At 38.8% G+C, this 27673-nt stretch overlaps 1 protein-coding gene across 1 annotated transcript; it reads right to left on the reverse strand.

The window, feature by feature from the left end:
* Positions 1-818: 818 nt before the first annotated feature.
* On the reverse strand, positions 819-21308 carry LOC121510618 (tetratricopeptide repeat protein 27-like). Its single transcript, XM_041788749.1, has 4 exons — positions 21115-21308; positions 9909-10020; positions 2638-2738; positions 819-1194 (listed from the first exon to the last, which is right to left on the reverse strand). The coding sequence occupies exons 1-4, from the start codon at positions 21274-21276 to the stop codon at positions 1069-1071; spliced, it is 501 nt and encodes a 166-aa protein (XP_041644683.1). The 5' UTR covers positions 21277-21308; the 3' UTR covers positions 819-1068.
* Between the last annotated feature and the right edge of the window lie 6365 nt (positions 21309-27673).

The raw sequence follows: 27673 nt of genomic DNA on the forward strand, positions 1-27673 counted from the left end.
TATAATCCTTATTTAGATATTTTGCAGTAAACCACACAAACATGAGTTTGATTTGTTCATTTTACCACAAATAATTTACACATAATTTGATTTGGTATTAGTTTATTTATGTGTTTAATCTTAGACTGTTTAAATTAGTGCACACAGTTTGGGTGATGTAGGTTGCGCATGTTTCTTTTGTTCTAATCCTTGTTTCTTTTGGGTTACCTGGATGGTGGGGGAGGGAACTTCCTGGTTAAGACAAAAGGTGTGGCCAAGGGCAGAGAGGACTTTTATGCTGAAGCCACCTCTTTGGAGCAGACCAAGAGCCATGATGTCATGGGGGGATTTGGGTTTAGTTAGTTTTGCTTTGCATTTAGTTTAGTTTTGTCTACCCCTCTTGTGTTTCATTTGGTTTGGCCAAACCTATAAATTCACTCCCTTTGTCTCATTGTGTTAGGTCTGTTTATTTCAGTTCACACCTTAATTTTGTCTTGTTTACTTAAAGTTATATGAAGTTGACCTCTTTGATAGGCCTTGTTCTAATGAGTTGGTTTGTAAATTTGGTTTTCCTTTGTTTGGGTAAAATAAAAGCCCACATTTTCTCTAAAAGTACTCCTGTGTCTCATATGCCTTACTGCTTGGTCCCTGACAGAGGGAAATATGAAATTCAGACCTGACTGGACCGTAAAGTCCATACAGACTTTAACACTCCAATACAAGCACAGAAAAAAACACCAAACTCAAACCAACATTTCTATTAGTTAGTAAAAATGGCCTTTAATAAAAATGAAGGTTGTTTTCTGATCCAGAGCTCCACATGAAGAAAAGAGACATTATATTGTAAAGGTTTTACTATTAAAGCCATGGTTTCCATTCTGATTAGATGATACAGGCATATGAAATTACAGTCCTTTGGCTTCCAGAGCTACAGATTATTCTCTATCAGGACATGTAAGACTTGATTTAACCATGCATGAGGCTGAAGTCTGCAGCTCTACAGTCTCTAGTCCTGTCCCTGATTCTTCTCTATGACTGAGCGTCCTGGAGTTTCAGAGGCCCTGCTTCTGATCTTCCTCAGGAGGTCGGTCACTGTGATTGGTCACGCAGCTTCCCACTCAGCTCCTGCAGCTCTGTGATGAGTTGTTCCAGAGCAGCGACACCGTCCTGCAGCTCAGCGTGAACCTGACCCGTGGCCACATCAGTGTGCATTTGCTGGAACAGAAGAAACATGGAAACAGAGTTATGCATTCAAGCTTTAGATTATTACCATTTCAGTCAAACACATCTAAAGCAAACTGTCTGAGACTTTACTTACAGCACAAGACATGAGAAAGTCCAGAACTTTCCTCCTTGTAAACATGCCTTGACTGATTGTAAGCCAATATCTATCAGCTCATTCTCATGAAAGAAAGACCCAACAAAAAAAAGAAATAAAGCTTTTAATCACCTACGGTTAATTCTTTAGAGCGGGGAATCTAACTCATTAAGGTTCGAGACCAAGATGATTCAGCGTTAGCTACATCGACCAGTCAAAGAGCATTATATCAGTTCAGACAGGAATATTCTGCTGCCCTTGTATCATGGCTATACATATATATGCAGGGCTGTATGTGAACTTTTTTTGCCCATAGCACTGGTGTTAGGTTGTCAATCTTGTAGCACAGAAAAAAAAACCTGTAGCAGAAAATATATGAAATGTTTGTTACAGCTCCAAAACCAACATGTAACTAAAATATATGTTAGTAAGTGAATGCACTTGAAAAACAAAACCAAAACAGCCTAAAATACAGCTCTACATTAAAGCCTAATAAAGCTAACAGCCAATCATTGTTGAGGATTTTGGGGTGCAGCTAAGAAGAGAGACACCGACAGTTCATCTCCACATTCAGACACAATACAAGCAAACTGCCACCACATTGTGGATCAGACCTTTTTAAGATGGATTTACCTGATGGCAGACCTGGAGTCTGCTATGCAGAGCTAGAATTTCATAAAGTCAGCATTAGTCCACTGCCCACTGTTGTTAACTAAAGGATGACTTTTATCAGGCTACACTGCCCCCTGTAGGAGATCTCAGTGCACTACACAGCTAAGTAGACAAGTAGACCAACCACTGAACCGGCTGATATCAGCCATGTGCATTTCCAGGTAAATCTTTCAAATGTGCTCCACCACTGAACTGTGCAAATGCAGAGCAAGCTGAGGCGGTCAGAGCCATCGCTAATAACTCCTGCTGTTTGTTTCTGTACTTCTCTGTCCGCCCATCACTTCATACTCAGAGTTTTTCTGGCTGACAGTTTTCAGACTGACCGTGCTGACCTCCTGTAGCCATTAAAGCATTTAAACAGATGGTACAACTTTATCAGAGGAGCTGACACCTATGAATGCTCTGTCTCTAATATTTACTGTAAATGTACATTTCCAGGAGTGGTCACATCCGTTTAACAGTTTCTGTTAAATTTGTTGTTGACATTTCCTCAGAGAAACTGAAGCAGCTCTGTTCAGACTCAGGACGCAAGAAAAGAGCAATAAAACCCAGAAACGTCCTGACACCCTCTGCTCTAACATCAGCCATGAGTCATGGAAAGCAGTGATGTCATGGAGAGGGGGAGGGGCCTAAAGAGCCAGCAGTGGGCTGTCATTGGTGGACTGTACCTTAGCTTTAGTGGCCAGACTCCTGAGGCTGAGGCGGGAGGAGGAGAGCATCTGCAGAGCTTCTTTAGGATTCGTCTTCTTCTGACTGCAGCTGATGGTCACTGAGAGAGAGATTCAGAGAAGGCATTCAACTGAAAGATGATGCTGATTACATCATGTATACCAGTTTTAGCTCATCAATCCTCTGACAGGATCTGGTGGGTTTCATTTTATCACTGATGGAAAAAACATCCTTCAGTTCTTCCGAGGGGGAGCATGCTCAAAGCACGTCAGCTTTGTCATGAAATTAAAGACCTAAACCAAAATGGAGCATCTCTGACAGTCACCTAGAAAGAAAGTCCAGTTAGTCAGAAAAACAGAAATAGATTAGTTAACTACTGATGTTCCTTGGTGAATAATTTCACATCTGATCACTCTAGTCCACTAATCTGAAGTCAAAAAAGCACCTATAAAAAGTCAAAACTGAGAACTTTATCTGGCGTGGCAGTTGGTAGGGATGTAGAGAAATGTAAAGAACAGCGTCATTCAGCACTTTGGCTGTATGTCAGTACATCCTGAACCTGCCTGCATGCAACTATCCCCATTTTCTAGATCAAATTAGCACTAAACTCTGCTGTGTCTACGGGATACTATCGGTGCCACCAGGTCATCACTAAGATAGCCTGGCAGCAGTCATTAACTGGTGATACAACGGCTCCAAGGGGCAGGCAGCTGCATTACAGTTCAGACGGAGCATTTGTCCAGGATTGTGGTCCTGAAATGGTTACTAAAATGGATTTCTAGCAGTCTGAAAAAGTCTGCCTGAGGCTCCTGGCGGATTGGGTAGGTTGTGGTTTTGGACATCCTTCAGCACTGGCAGACGTCCCTGCACCAGAGTGGTCCCGTGTCTAAAATACCAGAGAAGAAGCGCCATTTGGAACCAGCCATCCGCTCCAACGTGAGAGGAGAACTGCCCGTCTCCTTGTTCCTGCTCGGCCTGTGCAGCCGTCTCTGCGTTGGCTGTGGCTGTAAAGGTCAAACTGGTGATTAATGAAGACACTCCTGCTCTATCTGTGCTTTGCTTTCTTGTCTTTGAGTGCTGTCACAGGTGTTAGGTGTTTCAGTGGAGCTGAAGGTACAATACTGACACATTTATCTCTGTGCATTCCCACTCTTTCACACCGACACCTTTTCTTTAGTTTTAGTCTTTGTGATTAATAAAAGCAGAAATATTTTTGGAGCGGCTACAGTCGCCTCTGAGCTGGCAGCTGTGAAACAGATGTAAGGACTACAAAGAAATGCTTGAAGGCCAAATTTATCTTTCATCAAGCATCTTTAACAGTGCTTATGTAGTCACTGAGAATTAAAGAAATGTTATATAAGATCCAAAAATAACCACTCAAACACATGAGACAGAAACCTTTCAAACTAAATTTCTGCAAACTTTCAATCAGAGAGCTCACATGCTCTGAGATAAAATGAATAACTGCCCTCTGATTGGTCTGCTATCCCACCAATCAGAGAGTCTGATGTCAAGCCCCACCCTCCTTGGTTACAGCTCTTACAAAACCAATACAGGTGCATCTCAAGAATTTAAATACCATGAAAAAGTTCATCTTTAAATTAAAAATAAATAAATAAAAATATAACACATTACAAAACACCAGTTAGATAAGAACATGTGACACATAAATGTTGCTCTCCTGAAAATGGATCTCTCAGTGCTTGGTCTGAGCTCCTTTCTCATGAATTCCTGCACCTCTGCTCGTGTCATGGAGCTCATCAGTCTCTGGTCCCAGGTTCTCTCAAACTGGTCTGGATTGTTGAGTCTGGTGTCTCTCATCTTCCAGAGATCCTCTGTGGGGTTCAGGTCAGACCAGTAACCCCATGGTCAGTAAACCAGTTCCTGGTGGTTCTGGCTTCTCTGTGGGATGGTGGAAAGGAAATCAGGATCTCCATAAAGCTTTATAAAGGACTCTAAAACCACCTGGGAGACCGCTGAGACCTGGATTTACACGACATTTAGTTTAATCTGAAAACAGAACTTTTTGGACCACTGAGACCACAACGGTCCAGTTCTTTTTCTCCTTAGCCTGCTGATGATGTCTGTGGTTCAGGATTGGCTCTACACTAAGACCACCACACTTGTAGTCCATGTCCTGGACCTGTCTGTGTGGTGGATCTTTAACCTCTGACTCCAGTCTCAATCCAGTCCTTGTGAAGCTCCCCTAAGTTCTTAGATCTGCTTTATTCGACAATCCTCTGAAGGCTGAGCTCATCCCTGTTGGTCTCCTTTTCTTACCACACTTTTCCCTTCAGTCAACTTTCATGAATCTACTCTGATACAGCCTCTGAGAACAGCCCGGTCTTTAGCAGGGACCTCCTGTGGCTGACCCTCCTTAAATATCTCTGATACAGCCTCTGAGAACAGCCCGGTCTTTAGCAGGGACCTCCCGTGGCTGACCCTCCTTAAATATCTCTGATACAGCCTCTGAGAACAGCCCGGTCTTTAGCAGGGACCTCCCGTGGCTGACCCTCCTTAAATATCTCTGATACAGCCTCTGAGAACAGCCCGGTCTTTAGCAGGGACCTCCTGTGGCTGACCCTCCTTAAATATCTCCGGTACAGCCTCTGAGAACAGCCCGGTCTTTAGCAGGGACCTCCAGTGGCTGACCCTCCTTAAATATCTCTGATACAGCCTCTGAGAACAGCCCGGTCTTTAGCAGGGACCTCCTGTGGCTGACCCTCCTTAAATATCTCTGATACAGCCTCTGAGAACAGCCCGGTCTTTAGCAGGGACCTCCCGTGGCTGACCCTCCTTAAATATCTCTGATACAGCCTCTGAGAACAGCCCGGTCTTTAGCAGGGACCTCCCGTGGCTGACCCTCCTTAAATATCTCTGATACAGCCTCTGAGAACAGCCCGGTCTTTAGCAGGGACCTCCCGTGGCTGACCCTCCTTAAATATCTCTGATACAGCCTCTGAGAACAGCCCGGTCTTTAGCAGGGACCTCCCGTGGCTGACCCTCCTTAAATATCTCTGATACAGCCTCTGAGAACAGCCCGGTCTTTAGCAGGGACCTCCCGTGGCTGACCCTCCTTAAATATCTCTGATACAGCCTCTGAGAACAGCCCGGTCTTTAGCAGGGACCTCCCGTGGCTGACCCTCCTTAAATATCTCTGATACAGCCTCTGAGAACAGCCCGGTCTCAGGGACCTCCAGTGGCTGACCCTCCTTAAATATCTCTGATACAGCCTCTGAGAACAGCCCGGTCTTTAGCAGGGACCTCCCGTGGCTGACCCTCCTTAAATATCTCTTATACAGCCTCTGAGAACAGCCCGGTCTTTAGCAGGGACCTCCCGTGGCTGACCCTCCTTAAATATCTCTGATACAGCCTCTGAGAACAGCCTGGTCTTTAGCAGGGACCTCCTGTGGCTACAATGCTCTAACATTTTGAGAAGTCATATTTTGATCTTGGTGAGCTGTAAGCTTTAATCCTCAAGACAAAACCGAAAAAACTTTGAAATGTTTCACTTTGTTAGTGATAAATCTAGAACATATTTAAGTGTGATTTTCTAAATGAAATTACAGGAATAAACAAACTTTTCCATGGTATCTAATATTTTAGAGGCACACCTGTGTGGACTCTCTACCTGTGGCTCTTTCTCCTGTTATCCTGAGAATCTCCTCTGCTTGGATTGTTTTGTGTCAACATCTTCATACTGAATTTGCTCCAAATAGAGAAGCGCTGATTGCTTTTGCTGCAGATGTCATTGATTTATAATCCATGTCATTGTGCTCTGTCATTTATTAACAGCTGAGGACTGACTGTGTGGGCGTGAGTGAGCAGTTTCTTTGGTTTAAAGGTTTGTCATGGAATGTTTTCTGTCTGAAATTCATTTTCTCTCTGTCCTCAGCGGACCTTGCCAAAATAAGATGCTTTATTCTAAGGGTCCTTCATTCAGATTAATTTTAGCCCATTCTGAAGGAGATGGGGACACAAACAGCAGAATAAAACCATTTACATAAACAAGTCTGCTGGTCCAGGGTTTAATCAGCCAGTGCTGTGGGTTTGACGAAGCTGAAATTAACCAGAGTTTAAGAACTGAGGCTCACAGCTGGTTTACCAACAAGGAAGAATCGTCGTTGATGTTCTTTTGTGCTGCCCTCCACAGCTCTAAAGCTCTAGAACATGCTACAGTGGTTTTACATTCACCTTCATGACCCTGCAGACTATTCTCTGCAAGTTTTCAGTGTTTGTGTCAGCAGGAGCTGATGTAGTCCAACTTTAAAGTCTACACTAGAAATTACTGGCCGAGAGAAGAAATCTGGTGGGCCCACTCCATACTGCCTAATGCCAGGTAATAAATGTTCCTGCCATAGAGCATGGGTATCACTGATACTCAGTCAGGAGACCTTTGTGTGTCTAGTGTCATCTATCCAGATGAAGGAGGACCAGAGTCCAGTACTGAGCTAGGAGGCCAGCTGAGCCCCTCCGACATCAAAAATCCTCTGAACAGAGCTGCTCAGGCTTTTCTAACACAAATCTGTGTCCCTGGCCTGTCCACAATCCCTTCAAGTACCAGAACCCCCCCCCCCTCAGAAAATGTGTGCTGAAACAAGCCGTTCTCAGATTTTACACCTAGTGACCTCACATGGGGAGTTGGCCCCACCCCAGGTTTGGTTGGCCCTCCCCCACTTGGAGGAAAGTCCCGCCCTCCTCTCCTGATCCCCTCAGCTGAGATGCTGGATAGCTCAGTGGGTTACCCTGCTGACTACGGTCTGGGACACTGATGGTTTGAATCCCAGTCAGGTCCTAAACTTTGGATAAAAGTGTCTGTAACATCAGGAGTGCTGCATCCATTTCCTGATAGGGGTGTGGTCAGGGGTGGAGCCAGACAGCTCATTACCGTTTAAAGCCACAGACACAGAAACAGCTGGTTCTGAGCAGGGCTGAAATAGAGGAGTTTTAGACATGCAGAAATCAATACTGGAGTGTTTTTACAGCTATAAACTTTACAGGCATGTTTTGGGGACCTCTGAGACCGATATAAACTGGTCTTAAAGGTAAAATATGTGACCTTCAACTGAAATGGTGATGTACTATCAACTGAATAAACCTTGTGGGGCGATCAACTGAGTAAAGATGCACCATTCCTGAACAAGCCTGTGCTATGAAACAGATCTTTAATGTGAGCCACAGCACCATGTGAGGGCCAGTTTGCTTTCCTCGTCCTTATTTAATCCACATAAAAAAAAGAAAACTGGAACCAGATGAAGAGAAACCCGCTCTACTGATCTGGATCTCTGAAAAAAGTGAATTTCCCATCACAACAAGCGAGGCTGGAGGAAATACAAGGACGATCTGAGTTTAATGTGCTAAACTGGGACCAAACTGAACTGAACCAGACCAGACCAGTTTGTGGACACAGACCATATGTGAGTGTTATGGGACACTGTCGCCTAGGCTTTGGACGGAGGCTCTGATCCCATGACTGCTGATGTTCTCTGTGAGCGGTTTAGGCTTTTTTGCAAGAATATTTCACTACTGTCAGGATACAAAAGCAGCTCAAGCTTTTATTTCCACACTCTGATCGCTGGCGTGGTTGTAAACAGCTCAAGCGTGGCCTTTTGGTCATCTCTCTATACAGAAGTTGCCCCCCCCCATCTGCATGGAAACTTCCTTCCCCAGCGTTTCAGCCGCTGGTGTAACTTCTCAGCCTTAGCAGAGCAGTTAAGATTCTGGTGCTGTTCTGAATCTGTTCGACATGTAAAATGAGGAGTATTGCTGTTCACATGAAACCTTGATGACTGTCTGAGAGTCAGCAGGAGTCGTCAGGAGGTGTGCTCAATGAAAATGAGCCTCTCTCACACAGACAGCATTAGAGGAGGCGGATGGAGGTCAAAGATAGGGCCGGGTATCGCCACTGATGCCTGAATCGATTCAAATCCCAATTCCATTTGATATTGATTCATGTAGGGATATTTGAGTAAAAAAGTCCTACGTTGCTTCTACATTTAAGAGATTCAAAGAGGAATTTAGTTGGAAATAGTACAAAGAATGTTCCAACTAGGCACATTATTAAAAATTCAGGGTTTGCATTAAAACTTGACCCTAGACTAGAAGTATTTACATCACTATTTTACCTCCATGCGGCTCATCCTGGATATGTTGACCTCTTTTGTCCAGTTTGACTCTGCCTCTAGTGTTTAAATCTAAAATGCAGTCAACTTTCCAGCTGCATGAGTGACGTCAGTCTGAGACTGGCAGCGGGAGGAGCCGACAGAAGAAGGAAAAGGCATCTACTGAAAGATTGATCTTTGGATTTTATGGATCGATATCGGAATATTTTAAAAAGAACTGATCTGAATGGGAGAATCAAATTTTGAAGCCAGTCCTAGTAAAGGACCATCAGGCTCCAGCAGGCCTGGCTGCCACTCTCTCTGCGAGCTCCTCTGATGTTTAATTCAGCACCGTGTGTCTCCTTGTAACAAAAACATCTGGGGAGTGTGCAGATTAACAACTAAACTGGAACCAGAAACACATCTCTCCCACTCCGCCCTCCATCCTTTCATCGCCTCCGCCCCTCGGGAAACGTGGGCTGATTGGTTTGGTTAGAGGAAGGTCACACAGCCAAGGGTAGAAGGAGAGAAAGTGGCCTTGTTTCTGTGATTTCACAGGGAGCTTTGGTCTCTTCTCTACCATGGCTGCTGGAGGGAAAGCTTAGGATAGGTGACGCTTAAAAAGAGACTTTTCTTCTTCTCACATACACTGCTGCAGTACCACGGACCAGGGCATCTACACTCCTCCAACAATACACTGAAGTACAGAGATGAGTGAGAGGTTGAGTCTCTGACTCAGTGATACTGTTCCACGGGGATGCTGGTCTCAAAGCCACTACCACCAGGAGATTCAGCTCTGCAGACATGAGCGAGGGCCAAGAAAGGACCGGCCATGACTGACACAGAGCCATGGAGGAAGACCTTTACCAGCACTGAAGAGACAAACTGTTGGAATCCAGACATGAGTAACACTAAACAGAGAATTATGATAAACAGTTATCATGGCTGTGCAGATAAACTGATCCAAAGTCAGTAACTGATCCTGATGTTAAGGCATGAATCCATGGATCAGTAAAAATGGAACAAGCACAGCTGGAATCAGAGCAAACTGAAAAGCCCTTGATCCAGTCAGAAAAGGAGCCTGTGGCCGGTGAATCGTCTGGAAAAAAGAGATTCTTGGGTTCCATGCAGTGAGATAACAGCAGGGTTTCTGTGTTAGTGTCCCTCACCTTCACCCATAGAGACGGCTCTTCTGATCACCTCCTTAAACAGAGCCGGGTCTTTGTCCCAGCCTCCGGTCTGGACCTCACAGCGATGAGCTTTAGACAAGAACTGATGGGCCTGAAAATCACAACATAAAATCATCATTGGTCAAGAAACCAGAGACAGAGGTCAAATATACCCACAATCCACTTTACCTACCTGCTCCAGTTTTGCCTGGTCAGCTGACTAAAAATACCCAGCATGCTCGTGACTTTTCACGTCATCACATCAGTTTAATCTGTGCAAACGCTGTCAAATCTGGAATATTCATCATATTTAAGATGCAGCCAAAGTCTATTATTGTTCTGGTAATGTAGCGCCCCCTGTTGAATGACTGGAGTGAGATGGTCATTTAGAGAACACTACACTGTAAAACACAACATCAATTTACTCAGAAACATTGAGTTGAAATAAGTCCGTTTTTTGTAACCTGTTCTAAATACTTATTATAAACACGTTACGTGTGCTTCATGACCATAGCAGCTCAAGGGCACAGGTTTTTTTTTTTCCTTTGTTTTGTGTTGTTTCTTTTACTTAAAATCAAAAACATCAATTTCAGCTCTGTTTTTATGAGCTGATAGAACTAATTTCATTCTGTTAATGGATGTTCATGTTGTTAATGTCTATGAATGTTGGATGTTAATGTTGTCAATGTCTATGAATGTTGGATGTTAATGTTGTCAATGTCTATGAATGTTGGATGTTAATGTTATTAATGTCTATGAATGTTGGATGTTAATGTTGTTAATGTCTATGAATGTTGGATGTTAATGTTGTCAATGTCTATGAATGTTGGATGTTAATGTTATTAATGTCTATGAATGTTGGATGTTAATGTTGTTAATGTCTATGAATGTTGGATGTTAATGTTATTAATGTCTATGAATGTTGGATGTTAATGTTATTAATGTCTATGAATGTTGGATGTTAATGTTATTAATGTCTATGAATGTTGGATGTTAATGTTATTAATGTCTATGAATGTTGGATGTTAATGTTGTTAATGTCTATGAATGTTGGATGTTAATGTTGTTAATGTCTATGAATGTTGGATGTTAATGTTGTAAATGTCTATGAATGTTGGATGTTCACGTTAATGTCTATGAATGTTGGATGGTAATGTTGTTAATGTCTATGAATGATGGATGTTAATGTTGTTAATGACTATGAATGTTGGATGTTCACGTTAATGTCTATGAATGTTGGATGTTAATGTTACTAATGTCTATGAATGTTGGATGTTAATGTTGTTAATGTCTATGAATGTTAGATGTTAATGTTACTAATGTCTATGAATGTTGGATGTTAATGTTGTTAATGTCTATGAATGTTGGATGTTAATGTTAATGTCTATTAATGTTGGATGTTAATGTTATTAATGTCTATGAATGTTGGATGTTAATATTGTTAATGTCTATGAATGTTGGATGTTAATGTTGTCAATGTCTATGAATGTTGGATGATAATGTTGTCAATGTCTATGAATGTTGGATGTTAATGTTGTTAATGTCTATGAATGTTGGATGTTAATGTTGTTAATGTCTATGAATGTTGGATGTTAATGTTGTTAATGTCTATGAATGTTGGATGTTAATGATAATAATGTCTATGAATGTTAGATGTTAATGTTGTCAATGTCTATGAATGTTGGATGTTAATGTTACTAATGTCTATGAATGTTGGATGTTATTGTTGTTAATGTCTATGAATGTTGGATGTTAATGTTGTTAATGTCTATGAATGTTGGATGTTAATGTTGTTAATGTCTATGAGTGTTGGATGTTAATGTTATTAATGTCTATGAATGTTGGATGTTAATGTTACTAATGTCTATGAATGTTGGATGTTAATGTTGTTAATGTCTATGAATGTTGGATGTTAATGTTGTCAATGTCTATGAATGTTGGATGTTAATGTTGTTAATGTCTATGAATGTTGGATGTTAATGTTGTCAATGTCTATGAATGTTGGATGTTCACGTTAATGTCTATGAATGTTGGATGTTAATGTTGTTAATGTCTATGAATGTTGGATGTTCACGTTAATGTCTATGAATGTTGGATGTTAATGTTACTAATGTCTATGAATGTTGGATGTTAATGTTGTTAATGTCTATGAATGTTGGATGTTAATGTTACTATGTCTATGAATGTTGGATGTTAATGTTGTTAATGTCTATGAATGTTGGATGTTAATGTTGTCAATGTCTATGAATGTTGGATGTTAATGTTGTCAATGTCTATGAAAGTTGGATGTTAATGTTGTTAATGTCTATGAATGTTGGATGTTAATGTTGTTAATGTCTATGAATGTTGGATGTTAATGTTGTTAATGACTATGAATGTTGGATGTTAATGTTGTCAATGTCTATGAATGTTGGATGTTAATGTTGTTAATGTCTATGAATGTTGGATGTTAATGATAATAATGTCTATGAATGTTGGATGTTAATGTTGTCAATGTCTATGAATGTTGGATGTTAATGATAATAATGTCTATGAATGTTGGATGTTAATGTTGTCAATGTCTATGAATGTTGAATGTTAATGTTGTCAATGTCTATGAATGTTGGATGTTAATGTTGTTAATGTCTATGAATGTTGGATGTTAATGTTGTTAATGTCTATGAATGTTGGATGTTAATGTTGTTAATGTCTATGAATGTTGGATGTTAATGTTGTTAATGTCAATGAATGTTGGATGTTAATGTTGTTAATGTCTATGAGTGTTGGATGTTAATGTTATTAATGTCTATGAATGTTGGATGTTAATGTTGTCAATGTCTATGAATGTTGGATGTTAATGTTATTAATGTCTATGAATGTTGGATGGTAATGTTGTTAATGTCTATGAATGTTGGATGTTAATGTTGTTAATGTCTATGAATGTTGGATGTTAATGTTGTTAATGTCTATGAATGTTGGATGTTAATGTTGTTAATGTCTATGAACGTTGGATGTTAATGTTGTTAATGTCTATGAATGTTGGATGTTAATGTTGTTAATGTCTATGAATGTTGGATGTTAATGTTGTCAATGTCTATGAATGTTGGATGTTAATGTTGTTAATGCCTATGAATGTTGGATGTTAATGTTACTAATGTCTATGAATGTTGGATGTTAATGTTGTTAATGTCTATAAATGTTGGATGTTAATGTTGTTAATGTCTATGAATGTTGGATGTTCACGTTAATGTCTATGAATGTTGGATGTTAATGTTGTTAATGTCTATGAATATTGGATGTTCACGTTAATGTCTATGAATGTTGGATGTTAACGTTGTTAATGTCTATGAATGTTGGATGTTCATGTTACTAATGTCTATGAATGTTGGATGTTAATGTTGTTAATGTCTATGAATGTTGGATGTTCATGTTACTAATGTCTATGAATGTTGGATGTTAATGTTGTTAATGTCTATGAATGTTGGATGTTAATGTTGTTAATGTCTATGAATGTTGGATGTTAATGTTGTTAATGTCAATGAATGTTGGATGTTAATGTTGTTAATGTCTATGAGTGTTGGATGTTAATGTTATTAATGTCTATGAATGTTGGATGTTAATGTTGTCAATGTCTATGAATGTTGGATGTTAATGTTATTAATGTCTATGAATGTTGGATGGTAATGTTGTTAATGTCTATGAATGTTGGATGTTAATGTTGTTAAAGTCTATGAATGTTGGATGTTAATGTTGTTAATGTCTATGAATGTTGGATGTTAATGTTGTTAATGTCTATGAATGTTGGATGTTAATGTTGTTAATGTCTATGAATGTTGGATGTTAATGTTGTTAATGTCTATGAATGTTGGATGTTAATGTTGTCAATGTCTATGAATGTTGGATGTTAATGTTGTCAATGTCTATGAATGTTGGATGTTAATGTTGTCAATGTCTATGAATGTTGGATGTTAATGTTGTTAATGTCTATGAATGTTGGATGTTAATGTTGTTAATGTCAATGAATGTTGGATGTTAATGTTGTTAATGTCTATGAATGTTGGATGTAAATGTTGTTAATGTCTATGAATGTTGGATGTTAATAATGTCAATGTCTATGAATGTTGGATGTTAATGTTGTCAATGTCTATGAATGTTGGATGTTAATGTTGTTAATGTCTATGAATGTTGGATGTTAATGTTGTCAATGTCTATGAATGTTGGATGTTAATGTTGTCAATGTCTATGAATGTTGGATGTTCACGTTAATGTCTATGAATGTTGGATGTTAATGTTGTTAATGTCTATGAATGTTGGATGTTCACGTTAATGTCTATGAATGTTGGATGTTAATGTTACTAATGTCTATGAATGTTGGATGTTAATGTTGTTAATGTCTATGAATGTTGGATGTTAATGTTGTCAATGTCTATGAAAGTTGGATGTTAATGTTGTTAATGTCTATGAATGTTGGATGTTAATGTTGTTAATGTCTATGAATGTTGGATGTTAATGTTGTTAATGACTATGAATGTTGGATGTTAATGTTGTCAATGTCTATGAATGTTGGATGTTAATGTTGTTAATGTCTATGAATGTTGGATGTTAATGTTGTTAATGTCTATGAATGTTGGATGTTAATGTTGTTAATGTCTATGAATGTTGGATGTTAATGATAATAATGTCTATGAATGTTGGATGTTAATGTTGTTAATGTCTATGAATGTTGGATGTTAATGTTGTTAATGTCTATGAATGTTGGATGTTAATGTTGTTAATGTCTATGAATGTTGGATGTTAATGTTGTTAATGTCTATGAATGTTGGATGTTAATGTTGTCAATGTCTATGAATGTTGGATGTTAATGTTGTCAATGTCTATGAATGTTGGATGTTAATGTTGTTAATGTCTATGAATGTTGGATGTTAATGATAATAATGTCTATGAATGTTGGATGTTAATGTTGTTAATGACTATGAATGTTGGATGTAAATGTTGTTAATGTCTATGAATGTTGGATGTTAATGATAATAATGTCTATGAATGTTGGATGTTAATGTTATTAATGTCTATGAATGTTGGATGTTAATGTTGTTAATGTTAATGAATGTTGGATGATAATGTTGTTAATGTCTATGAATGTTGGATGTTAATGATAATAATGTCTATGAATGTTGGACGTTAATGATAATAATGTCTATGAATGTTGGATGTTAATGTTGTTAATATTAATGAATGTTGGATGTTAATGATAATAATGTCTATGAATGTTGGATGTTAATGATAATAATGTCTATGAATGTTGGATGTTAATGTTGTTAATGTTAATGAATGTTGGATGTTAATGATAATAATGTCTATGAATGTTGGATGTTAATGTTGTTAATGTCTATGAATACTGGATGTTAATGTTGTCAATGTCTATGAATGTTGGATGTTAATGTTGTCAATGTCTATGAATGTTGGATGTTAATGTTGTCAATGTCTATGAATGTTGGAAGTTAATGTTGTCAATGTCTATGAATGTTGGATGTTAATGTTGTTAATGTCTATGAATATTGGATGTTCACGTTAATGTCTATGAATGTTGGATGTTAACGTTGTTAATGTCTATGAATGTTGGATGTTAATGTTGTTAATGTCTATGAATGTTGGATGTTAATGTTGTTAATGTCTATGAATGTTGGATGTTCATGTTACTAATGTCTATGAATGTTGGATGTTAATGTTGTTAATGTCTATGAATGTTGGATGTTAATGTTGTCAATGTCTATGAATGTTGGATGTTAATGTTGTCAATGTCTATGAATGTTGGATGTTAATGTTGTTAATGTCTATGAATGTTGGATGTTAATGATAATAATGTCTATGAATGTTGGATGTTAATGTTGTTAATGTCTATGAATGTTGGATGTTAATGTTGTTAATGTCTATGAATGTTGGATGTTAATGTTGTCAATGTCTATGAATGTTGGATGTTAATGTTGTTAATGTCTATGAATGTTGGATGTTAATGTTGTTAATGTCTATGAATGTTGGATGTTAATGTTGTTAATGTCTATGAATGTTGGATGTTAATGATAATAATGTCTATGAATGTTGGACGTTAATGATAATAATGTCTATGAATGTTGGATGTTAATGTTGTTAATATTAATGAATGTTGGATGTTAATGATAATAATGTCTATGAATGTTGGATGTTAATGATAATAATGTCTATGAATGTTGGATGTTAATGTTGTTAATGTTAATGAATTTTGGATGTTAATGATAATAATGTCTATGAATGTTGGATGTTAATGTTGTTAATGTCTATGAATACTGGATGTTAATGTTGTCAATGTCTATGAATGTTGGATGTTAATGTTGTCAATGTCTATAAATGTTGGATGTTAATGTTGTCAATGTCTATGAATGTTGGAAGTTAATGTTGTCAATGTCTATGAATGTTGGATGTTAATGTTGTTAATGTCTATGAATGTTGGATGTTAATGATAATGTCTATGAATGTTGGATGTTAATGTTGTCAATGTCTATGAATGTTGGATGTTAATGTTGTCAATGTCTATGAATGTTGGATGTTAATGTTGTCAATGTCTATGAATGTTGGATGTTAATGTTGTCAATGTCTATGAATGTTGGATGTTAATGTTGTCAATGTCTATGAATGTTGGATGTTAATGTTGTTAATGTCTATGAATGTTGGATGTTAATGTTGTTAATGTCTATGAATGTTGGATGTTAATGTTGTCCATGTCTATGAATGTTGGATGTACATGTTACTAATGTCTATGAATGTTGGATGTTAATGTTAATGTCTATGAATGTTGGATGTTAATGTTATTAATGTCTATAAATGTTGGATGTTAATGTTGTTAATGTCTATGAATGTTGGATGTTAATGTTGTTAATGACTATTAATGTTGGATGTTAATGTTATTAATGTCTATGAATGTTGGATGTTCATGTTACTAATGTCTATGAATGTTGGATGTTAATGTTGTTAATGTCTATGAATGTTGGATGTTAATGTTGTTAATGTCTATGAATGTTGGATGTTAATGTTGTCAATGTCTATGAATGTTGGATGTTAATGTTGTCAATGTCTATGAATGTTGGATGTTAATGTTGTTAATGTCTATGAATGTTGGATGGTAATGTTGTTAATGTCTATGAATGATGGATGTTAATGTTGTTAATGACTATGAATGTTGGATGTAAATGTTGTTAATGTCTATGAATGTTGGATGTTAATGTTGTCAATGTCTATGAATGTTGGATGTTAATGTTGTCAATGTCTATGAATGTTGGATGTTAATGTTGTTAATGTCTATGAATGTTGGATGTTAATGTTGTCAATGTCTATGAATGTTGGATGTTAATGTTGTCAATGTCTATGAATGTTGGATGTTAATGTTGTCAATGTCTATGAATGTTGGATGTTAATGTTGTCAATGTCTATGAACGTTGGATGTTAATGTTGTCAATGTCTATGAATGTTGATTGTTAATGTTGTCAATGTCTATGAATGTTGGATGTTAATGATAATAATGTCTATGAATGTTGGATGTTAATGTTGTCAATGTCTATGAATGTTGGATGTTAATGTTGTTAATGTCTATGAATGTTGGATGTTAATGATAATGTCTATGAATGTTGGATGTTAATGTTGTAAATGTCTATGAATGTTGGATGTTAATGTTGTCAATGTCTATGAATGTTGGATGTTAATGTTGTTAATGTCTATGAATGTTGGATGTTAATGTTGTTAATGTCTATGAATGTTGGATGGTAATGTTGTCAATGTCTATGAATGTTGGATGGTAATGTTGTCAATGTCTATGAATGTTGGATGTTAATGTTGTTAATGTCTATGAATGTTGGATGTTAATGTTGTTAATGTCTATGAATGTTGGATGTTAATGTTGTCAATGTCTATGAATGTTGGATGTTAATGTTGTTAATGTCTATGAATGTTGGATGTTAATGTTAATGTCTATGAATGTTGGATGTTAATGTTATTAATGTCTATAAATGTTGGATGTTAATGTTGTTAATGTCTATGAATGTTGGATGTTAATGTTGTCAATGTCTATGAATGTTGGATGTTAATGATAATAATGTCTATGAATGTTGGATGATAATGTTGTTAATGTCTATGAATGTTGGATGTTAATGATAATAATGTCTATGAATGTTGGATGTTAATGTTACTGATGTCTATGAATGTTGGATGTTAATGTTGTCAATGTCTATGAATGTTGGATGTTAATGTTGTTAATGTCTATGAATGATGGATGTTAATGTTGTTAATGTCTATGAATGTTGGATGTTAATGTTGTTAATGTCTATGAATGTTGGATGTTAATGTTGTCAATGTCTATGAATGTTGGATGTTAATGTTGTTAATGTCTATGAATGTTGGATGTTAATGTTGTCAATGTCTATGAATGTTGGATGTTAATGTTGTCAATGTCTATGAATGTTGGATGTTAATGTTGTTAATGTCTATGAATGTTGGATGTTAATGTTGTCCATGTCTATGAATGTTGGATGTACATGTTACTAATGTCTATGAATGTTGGATGTTAATGTTAATGTCTATGAATGTTGGATGTTAATGTTATTAATGTCTATAAATGTTGGATGTTAATGTTGTTAATGTCTATGAATGTTGGATGTTAATGTTGTCAATGTCTATGAATGTTGGATGTTAATGATAATAATGTCTATGAATGTTGGATGATAATGTTGTTAATGTCTATGAATGTTGGATGTTAATGATAATAATGTCTATGAATGTTGGATGTTAATGTTACTGATGTCTATGAATGTTGGATGTTAATGTTGTCAATGTCTATGAATGTTGGATGTTAATGTTGTTAATGTCTATGAATGATGGATGTTAATGTTGTTAATGTCTATGAATGTTGGATGTTAATGTTGTTAATGTCTATGAATGTTGGATGTTAATGTTGTTAATGTCTATGAATGTTGGATGTTAATGTTGTCAATGTCTATGAATGTTGGATGTTAATGTTGTCAATGTCTATGAATGTTGGATGTTAATGTTGTTAATGTCTATGAATGATGGATGTTAATGTTGTTAATGTCTATGAATGTTGGATGTTAATGTTGTTAATGTCTATGAATGTTGGATGTTAATGATAATAATGTCTATGAATGTTGGATGTTAATGTTGTTAATGTCTATGAATGTTGGATGTTAATGTTGTCAATGTCTATGAATGTTGGATGTTAATGTTGTTAATGTCTATGAATGTTGGATGTTAATGTTGTTAATGTCTATGAATGTTGGATGTTAATGTTGTTAATGTCTATGAATGTTGGATGTTAATGTTGTTAATGTCTATGAATGTTGGATGTTAATGTTGTCAATGTCTATGAATGTTGGATGTTAATGTTGTCAATGTCTATGAATGTTGGATGTTAATGTTGTTAATGTCTATGAATGTTGGATGTTAATGTTGTCAATGTCTATGAATGTTGGATGTTAATGTTGTCAATGACTATGAAAGTTGGATGTTAATGTTGTCAATGTCTATGAATGTTGGATGTTAATGTTGTTAATGTTAATGAATGTTGGATGTTAATGATAATAATGTCTATGAATGTTGGATGATAATGTTGTTAATGTCTATGAATGTTGGATGTTAATGATAATAATGTCTATGAATGTTGGATGTTAATGATAATAATGTCTATGAATGTTGGATGTTAATGTTGTTAATGTCTATGAATGTTGGATGTTAATGATAATAATGTCTATGAATGTTGGATGTTAATGATAATAATGTCTATGAATGTTGGATGTTAATGTTGTTAATGTTAATGAATGTTGGATGATAATGTTGTTAATGTCTATGAATGTTGGATGTTAATGATAATAATGTCTATGAATGTTGGACGTTAATGATAATAATGTCTATGAATGTTGGATGTTAATGTTGTTAATATTAATGAATGTTGGATGTTAATGATAATAATGTCTATGAATGTTGGATGTTAATGATAATAATGTCTATGAATGTTGGATGTTAATGATAATAATGTCTATGAATGTTGGATGTTAATGTTGTTAATGTTAATGAATGTTGGATGTTAATGATAATAATGTCTATGAATGTTGGATGTTAATGTTGTTAATGTCTATGAATACTGGATGTTAATGTTGTCAATGTCTATGAATGTTGGATGATAATGTTGTTAATGTCTATAAATGTTGGATGTTAATGTTGGATGGCTGTGTTGGATGTGCTCCCTGACATTAATGAAATATGAACGACTGGTTCAGTGGGCCACTTACAGCCATTGTTGTTAATGGAGGCACATGTTAGTCCACCTTAGGCGAAGTAGACCTTAAAAATCTTTCACACAGAGTACTATCTGACACACAAGGTCATCAGCTGATTATGATATTTTGAGTGCTATGAACTAACTAACTAACTAACACTCAAAGTAGATGATTTAGCCTTGGTCCTGCAAATTCAAATCAACATTTGAATCTCAGGTTTGAGCATTTAAAATATTTGATTTTAAACTAGCAGTGAATACCTAAATAGTTCATGTAGAACAAGTACTGCACACTTAAAATAAACAAGTTGTTTTAACTCACAAAAGTGTAGTTTACAACAAGTTTCCATTTTTTTTAAGTAAGCCCAACTAATTTAGTTTTACAGTGTAGAAATACTAGAAAAGAGCTTGTTTACAGATGAACTCAGACTTTTACAGTTAGTTCTGCAGGTTCTATTGTATAATGGAGACTTTCTTTCCCTGAATATCAACGTATTTCAGCCGTTTTGATATTTTTTTATTCAAACCTTTATTGACTTAACGTAGGCGTTTGCGGCACACCTTCACCAACTTCAAGATGCATGGAGGGAGGACAAGTCTGCTGAAGGCCATGAGCCTGTCAGCCAGTGAAGCTGCTCTCCACCATGAGGAGCCGGACTCAGACCTGCTGCCAACAGATCTGAGCCTTGACTTGGACAATGTCAGCAGTGTCGGTGAGAGTGGCGCCAGTACAAGCAAAAGCAGGCAAAGTTTTCATTGAACACACTAAAGTCCTTGATCTACACGTGTGACCTCAACAGTAAAGCAGATAAACATGCTTTAAGCCAGCTGGCCTGAATATTAAGTGAGGAGACCGGCCTCGTGTCGCTGATGCATAGGTTCATGGGAGGGTTTCATGTTAATAATGGCACCGACCTTTTCGTTGTCCTCTGGGTCAAGGCTGTGGCCGTCACCGTACAGAAGAGCGTACTGCCTCCACACCTCAGAGTCGGTGCTGTGGCGGGAGCTGACGCGGCCCAGGAGCTCCTTCAGTTTGGGCCGGAGGTTTCCTGCCGGGGTGCCGTTCCTGTCCGTCATGCTTTCAACGCAGGCTTGCACCAGGATCTTCAGAATCTGGAAAGAGGGGAAACGCATCATAATCATGCAGCATCATTTTAAGTGTTCTCCACATGCAAACTCTATCTGTGCTCGGTCAGCAGCACGGCCTAGTGCTGGGGAAGAAACTAGAGAGCTGCAGGCTGGAGGTAAATGTGGTTTCTATAAGAAAACTCGATTTATATCTTTACACTACGGCCTTGGTGTGGGTCTAAAGTAATCTGCCAAAGGTTTAACTCATCAACCCTCATCTGACTGACTGTTACTCTGCTGTTTGCTAGCTTTATTAGCACATTTATTGCTTTGTTTAAATCAGCATATCTAAATTCTGTGTTTTTGGTTTATTCATTATTTGCATGTATTTGATACTGACGTTTAAAACCTCTTTGCACAAAAAGTGAACATTGATTACCACGGGGAATCTGAGGACAGGAGTATTTATTCAGCACTGGTACCCAGGAAGTCCCGTCTATTTCATCATCTAAGCTGGGACAGGACAGACATCATCATATCAGAGCTAAAGATCAATGAGTGGAGGCCAAAATTAACAATTTACAGTAATTCAAGTTAACCTTAAAGATGACTCAGGCTAGCAGAGTCATGTTGGGTCCAGGAAACCTTTAAGACAAAGGTTCACAACCACAGTGAAGTCTTCCTTCGTCTGACCGTAGAGATAACGTATCGTTCACTTCGTGGTATCGTGGTGACAGAAGTACCTCAGCACCATCATGGACCGTCTCGCATGGGAGGTCTTCGGGGCTAAAAGTGTAAGGTTTTTTAAGTGGAGCAGAGCAAAGGGAAATGGGAACTACATTTACCATCAGCCTCTCCTTCCCATCATCCCTTGCACTCCACTCACTGGTTTGATCCGACAGCATGAAAATGGTGGATGTAACCAGTGGCGAGGGGGAATGACAACATTTTAGAGGGTCCAGACGTGTGGAAGCATTTTGGTTTCCCAGTGTCAAGAAATGAGAAAGGAGAAAAGGTGACACACTAAAAACATGCCAGACTGAGGAGACACCCTGGAGGGAGAATATGAGGAACATGAGGAGACGGTTGGACAATCATCACCCTGAAAAGATGTGAGGAGCAGAATCAGGCTGTAAAGGAAGCGTTCACAATCCCACTCCACCCCAGCAGCAGGAGGGCTCACAGATGAGGGAGCACCAGTGAATATATCAGCAAAGACCTCCAGACATTCTCAGCAGTGACAGCAAAGGTTTTAAAAGGTCAGGAAACCCTGCAGCCAAAGTATACGTGCACATTTCAAGCTGAATGCACAGCTACGGCACTTCTGTACTGTAATATCTAAAGTGCAGTTGTTGTTTAAGAAATGCTAATTTCCCTTTTGTCCAAGTCTTCATTTGTTATTTTCTTATTCTTAAACTGAAATAAGTAGCATGCTGTGGACTTGTTTCACTGAGGTACTGTGAGACTTTCATACCGTTACATCCTGATATGTCAGTTTCCAATATTCATCTTTCCTGGGTTCAGTTTCAGACATGTCGGATCCAACCCAGCTGACTGACAGGAAAAACAACGACTGCAGCAGTTCTCTAAAAACTCAGCATTGTTTTACTTGAAACTTCTAGAGACAACAGATAAGCCACACCGTCTGCAGGCCTATGATTGGTCTAGATGAGGGCTGGTACATGGTACTGGAAAAGAACATGTCTGCTGGTAGCTCCTCCAATGAAAGCCCACCATCTCCCACCTCCTTCTGACCCCTGCCTGAGTACAGTCGGCCTATGCTCATGCAGATCAATTTAAATTAGACTTTGAGATCAGGTGTACTCAGAACAGGGTCTGATCTCGACTCTAAAACCAGCCCGGGTCTGTTGCTTGTTCATCTCTGGTCTTTCAGTGGGATCCTCTGTCTAATCTTTTACCACATATCAACAACCATCCAGTCCTTCACCAATAAGCACCGTTCTTTAGCCAGCTGACAGCAATGATTCCAAGTTGGACAGCTCGGTAGCATTAGCGCCAAAATTTAAAATTGTGTGTTTGCAGAGCTGCAGGCAGGGGAGAGAGCCATGGCACCACTGGAGCTGGGAAAGACTGGGTCATGGAGGGTTCTAGAGCTTCAAGTGCAAACTGTACAATTTAACAGGCTTTTAGAGCCACTGAGATAAAATCTAAAGTGGAACATTTCTGAGGAAAACAACGTGCATTATAACGTTATAATGACTTTGATGGTTGGTGATTCTACCAACCATCAAAGTCTTGACCAGAGTCCAAATCTCAAACACGAGGAAAGGAAGCTACTATTAGCTACATGCTAAGTAGCCGTGTCAGTTCTTCTGTGGTCTGTTGTTCAACATCTACAGCTGAACCTGTAAATCCTTCACTTCTGTCCTCCGTCTACCTTCATGTTTCACATTCACTATTGCTGCCATGGCTGTTTTCGTTTCACGCCCTCTTTCAGTCAGCTTGCTTCCTGATTGGCTATTGCTTCTGCTCAGCTGTCCTTGATGATCGCCACACAACAGGACTTTTGGTCGTTCACACTGAACCGGTTTCATATTTATGATCTGAGTCTGATCCGCTCTGATCAGCTGAGATCATCGTGGTCAGATCTACCCAGACAGAAATGTGAGGGCTGTGTTTGTTAAACTCTTGGTGTCTCTGAATGCAGTAATATAGAGATGAGACAATCAGTCAGCTTTCACCAGCTCGCCGTCTCCCTCTTTCATCTTTAAGAGCAGCCGTGGCCTCCTGAGCTGAAATCTGCTTTCTATAAGTTCTCCTCCACAGTCCGATGGACCATCTGCCACTGGGAGGCCGACTGTAGCGTCATGTCATCTGTTCACACTTCAACACAGGCTACTGGAATTTGGCTCCTGACCCACCGGGCCGTATTTTGTCTTCATTTCCAGAGCAGAAGAGGCCCGAGGTGCTGCTGGGTAATATCTGCCGCAGTGTCTCATGTCAGTCCATTTGATGTGACATTTCCTGGGATGAGAGCGAGATTACATCCATAAAAAGGACTTTTTAATGCTTCCCCCTCTGCTGCCAATCACTGTGGTTAAAGTGACATATGAGGGTGAAGAGTGAACGGATGACTTCTTCAGATTCCTGCTGGATCCTGTTAGAGTGTGAAATTTAGTGGAAAAGTAATATCCTGTCTCTGAGGAAGAGGAGTACAGCTAAAGTGGATGGCAAGAATCCTCTCTAAGGAAGGAATGTGCATTTCAAGGAAAACTACAATCTATCCTTCCTGGTCTCTCTGATTGGTCCGCTGACCCACCAATCAGAGAGGCCCCTCTCATAGCAGCCGTTGCCGGGCTATTTCCAGGAGACACATGTCCTTAAATTTTTGTACTTCAGTATGGTTAAAGGTGAGCGGCTCAGAATCTCCACCTGGTGATCCAGGAGTGCCTTTCCTTCCTGTTTCTGAACCAGGGGTTAACCATGAAACGACCTCCATCTGACCACGCACACAGTTAAACTCACACAGAATACTTTTACAGCTAGAACATCGGAGAACATGTTTTTAGTCCTGACAATCTGTGGTCCTCTGGTGAGATAGGTAACTCCAGGGTTCCTTCATTTTGCCATGATGAGTACAATCTACGCATGGTTGGACAACCCGGTGAAGTTTGAGAAATCTCATGGCGTTAATAACACCCTGGACACTGAGACCGCCCCACAGTCTGACAGTAAGAAGGCTTTCTGCCTTACACCTATGAACCTTTGATCGGCGTGCAGAACGTCGATACTTGGACAAACATTTAACTGAGCAGTTGCATATACTGTTGGGGCGTAGAACTCTACAACGCGTCAAACGTATCACGACAACAAGAGTCTAGAGATGGTGAGATAAGTTTAGGCCTAGCCGATATTTACTACACGGTACAAGATACAGAGTTACAGAGCAGTTGATCGAGAGAAGCCTGAAAGCTAGTGACAGACCCTTTTATAGCATCTAATCTAGACGTGCACCTAGACATGAATCAAGCACACACACGCACACGCACCTCTAGAAGGACCACCAAAACAAGCTCAGTAAAATGGATAGCTTCTTTAGCAGAGTTAGCCTCTTAGCACGTCAGAAATGTTTGGTAGGAAACGGCCTCGCTGCAGTGTTACTGCGTTACAACCCAGCAACAGTGAAAATGATAGAAAAAAGAATAAATGAGACAAAACTTTGTTTTGTAATTAATCAGTGACTGAATACTGAAACATCTTCTGTCAGCTTTAACACTGATCTTTAAGTTATATACCACAGTAACGTCAAAGTGAAGCTGTTCTCTCAGCTTTACATGGCCTCTGTGTGAATGTGTGACTGTACGGCTTCTGTGAAGCTCATTTAACCTCCAGAGGCACAAAGCTCAGCCATGTGACCCTCAGCTCCTTTGAAATCTATCAGCCAGTCAAAGCACGCCTGTCACCGCTCCTCTATGCATTCCCTAAGAGAGGAATTCATGGTGGTCCTGACGCCTCCCCCTCCTCACGCCCGGAGCCCGGGCTAAAAACAACCACACGGAAGAAAAGCAGAAATAGAAACGGGCAGAAATATTGTTTCTAAAAATGTGACTGTGATCTGATTATGCCGTTAAATGAGGCGGAGTGTCACTGCTATTTATTTAAAGGTGCGAGACGGAGGCGAGTATAAATAGAAGGTAAAATGGAGCAGTCATTCAGAGTAAAGGGACGTGATGTTTGACAGGTTTGTTCACTGACAAAAGCTCAGAGAGAAGGGAAAGAGCTTCATCTTATTAAAGCTCCAGATAAAACAGAGAACATCAACCTGCTGGTGTAAAAGTAGCTTTAAACCAGTCCTCAAATACAGGATGGGACGGAACGATTTTCTCATCCAGAAACTCTGGTCAGGTTCAGGTTCTTAAAAACAGAGCCACATGTGGATCAGGACTCTTAATGTTATTGATCCTCTTAAGGATCTTCTCTGTCAGTCCAGAGGCCTGTACGACGAAGCTGGATTCTCTCTTATCGAGGTAACTTCAGGATTAACCCTGGATTTTCTGTACGACGAAGCTGGTTCACTTCTTACCGGGATAAATCACCGTGGTAACTTATGCTGAACGGCTAACCTGCTCCAGAGCAGGTTATGTTCTGGATAAGAGATCAGCGAGTATAAAAGCACCGCCTCCTGACCAATCAGTTCTCTTGGAAAATGGCCTGCCCATTCTTAGAAGATCCTGGTTGGTGCACGGAAGAAGAGAAGAGTGCTTAGGAGAGGAAGAATCTTTAGGGATAGATGACAATTAATTCTGGTGATTTCATCCACACAGCAGAGACAGTGTGAAGAAATAAAGCCTTGTCACCCGCCGCTATGTTTTTATAATTGATCTTCTGTTCCCAAGTCTTTTTTGCTCCACTAGGATTGCATCTGAAATAATGGGGTTAATAATAATGGTCACACATTATGTCCTTTGCACATTGGGTCCAATTATTTCATCCGAATTTTTTCACACGTTAAAAAAGAAAACTGAGCTCATGTTGTTCGAATCAAGGTCGCACACTGACACCGAAATTTTCGTCCGTCATTTCTTGTCGGAATAGGCTTAATTTTATGCGAAATTTCGTATCAGTCCAAGTCATTTAGATGGGTGAGTGATGATTTAAAACAATGTCCACTGCTTCCTCCTCGCTTGCTCACCCTCACCAGACCCCTCCTCCCTCTCTCACCCTGAAACATCACTTTAAACACCAAAGTTTGCTCATTTATTATGTGGATATAAACCATGGAAGTATAACAGATGGGTGACAGATGATTCAGATTAGCGCCCATTGCTTTCTCTCTCTCTCTCACTCACCCCTGTCCAACTCCTCCCTCTCTTGAAACCTCACTTAAAACCCCGTAGTTTGCAGGTGTGTCATGTGGACATCAGCTATGGAAATATCCATCTCTCCAACTTGTCTCTGTGCTCTGACGCCTGGGCAGGTGCTGAATGGAGCTCTCTGTCAGGATGGATCCAGCGGGATTTTAAAGGAGTGACAGAGACGCAGGCTCACTGTACTAAACTTTTTGCCACCTTTTACGAATTTTCACAGTGAAGGCAAATAAAAAGGCATCGGATCCAGTGTGCAAGGTCCGAGTGCATGATGTTTTTTTCAGAATACAGATCCGAAAATAACGGACAGTGTGTAAAAACCAGGGATGTCCTGATCCGATCACATGATCGGAAATCGGGGTTGATCACATGATTTCAGACTCGATTGGAATCAGATGTTACATCCCGATCAGGGATTGGATATATTTCTATATATGTATATTTATTCTAATTATTATTTTTTTATTAGATCTATAAAATTTCAAAATAAATGGGAAAAATAACAGCTTAGTATTTACTGTTATGTGGTGCATGCGGCAAAACGTCACTTTGCTGCGTGCTGTAAAGCGAAGCAGACC

This window comes from Cheilinus undulatus, linkage group 6 (assembly GCF_018320785.1).
Source record: "Cheilinus undulatus linkage group 6, ASM1832078v1, whole genome shotgun sequence".
Taxonomy (NCBI): Eukaryota; Metazoa; Chordata; class Actinopteri; order Labriformes; family Labridae; genus Cheilinus; species Cheilinus undulatus.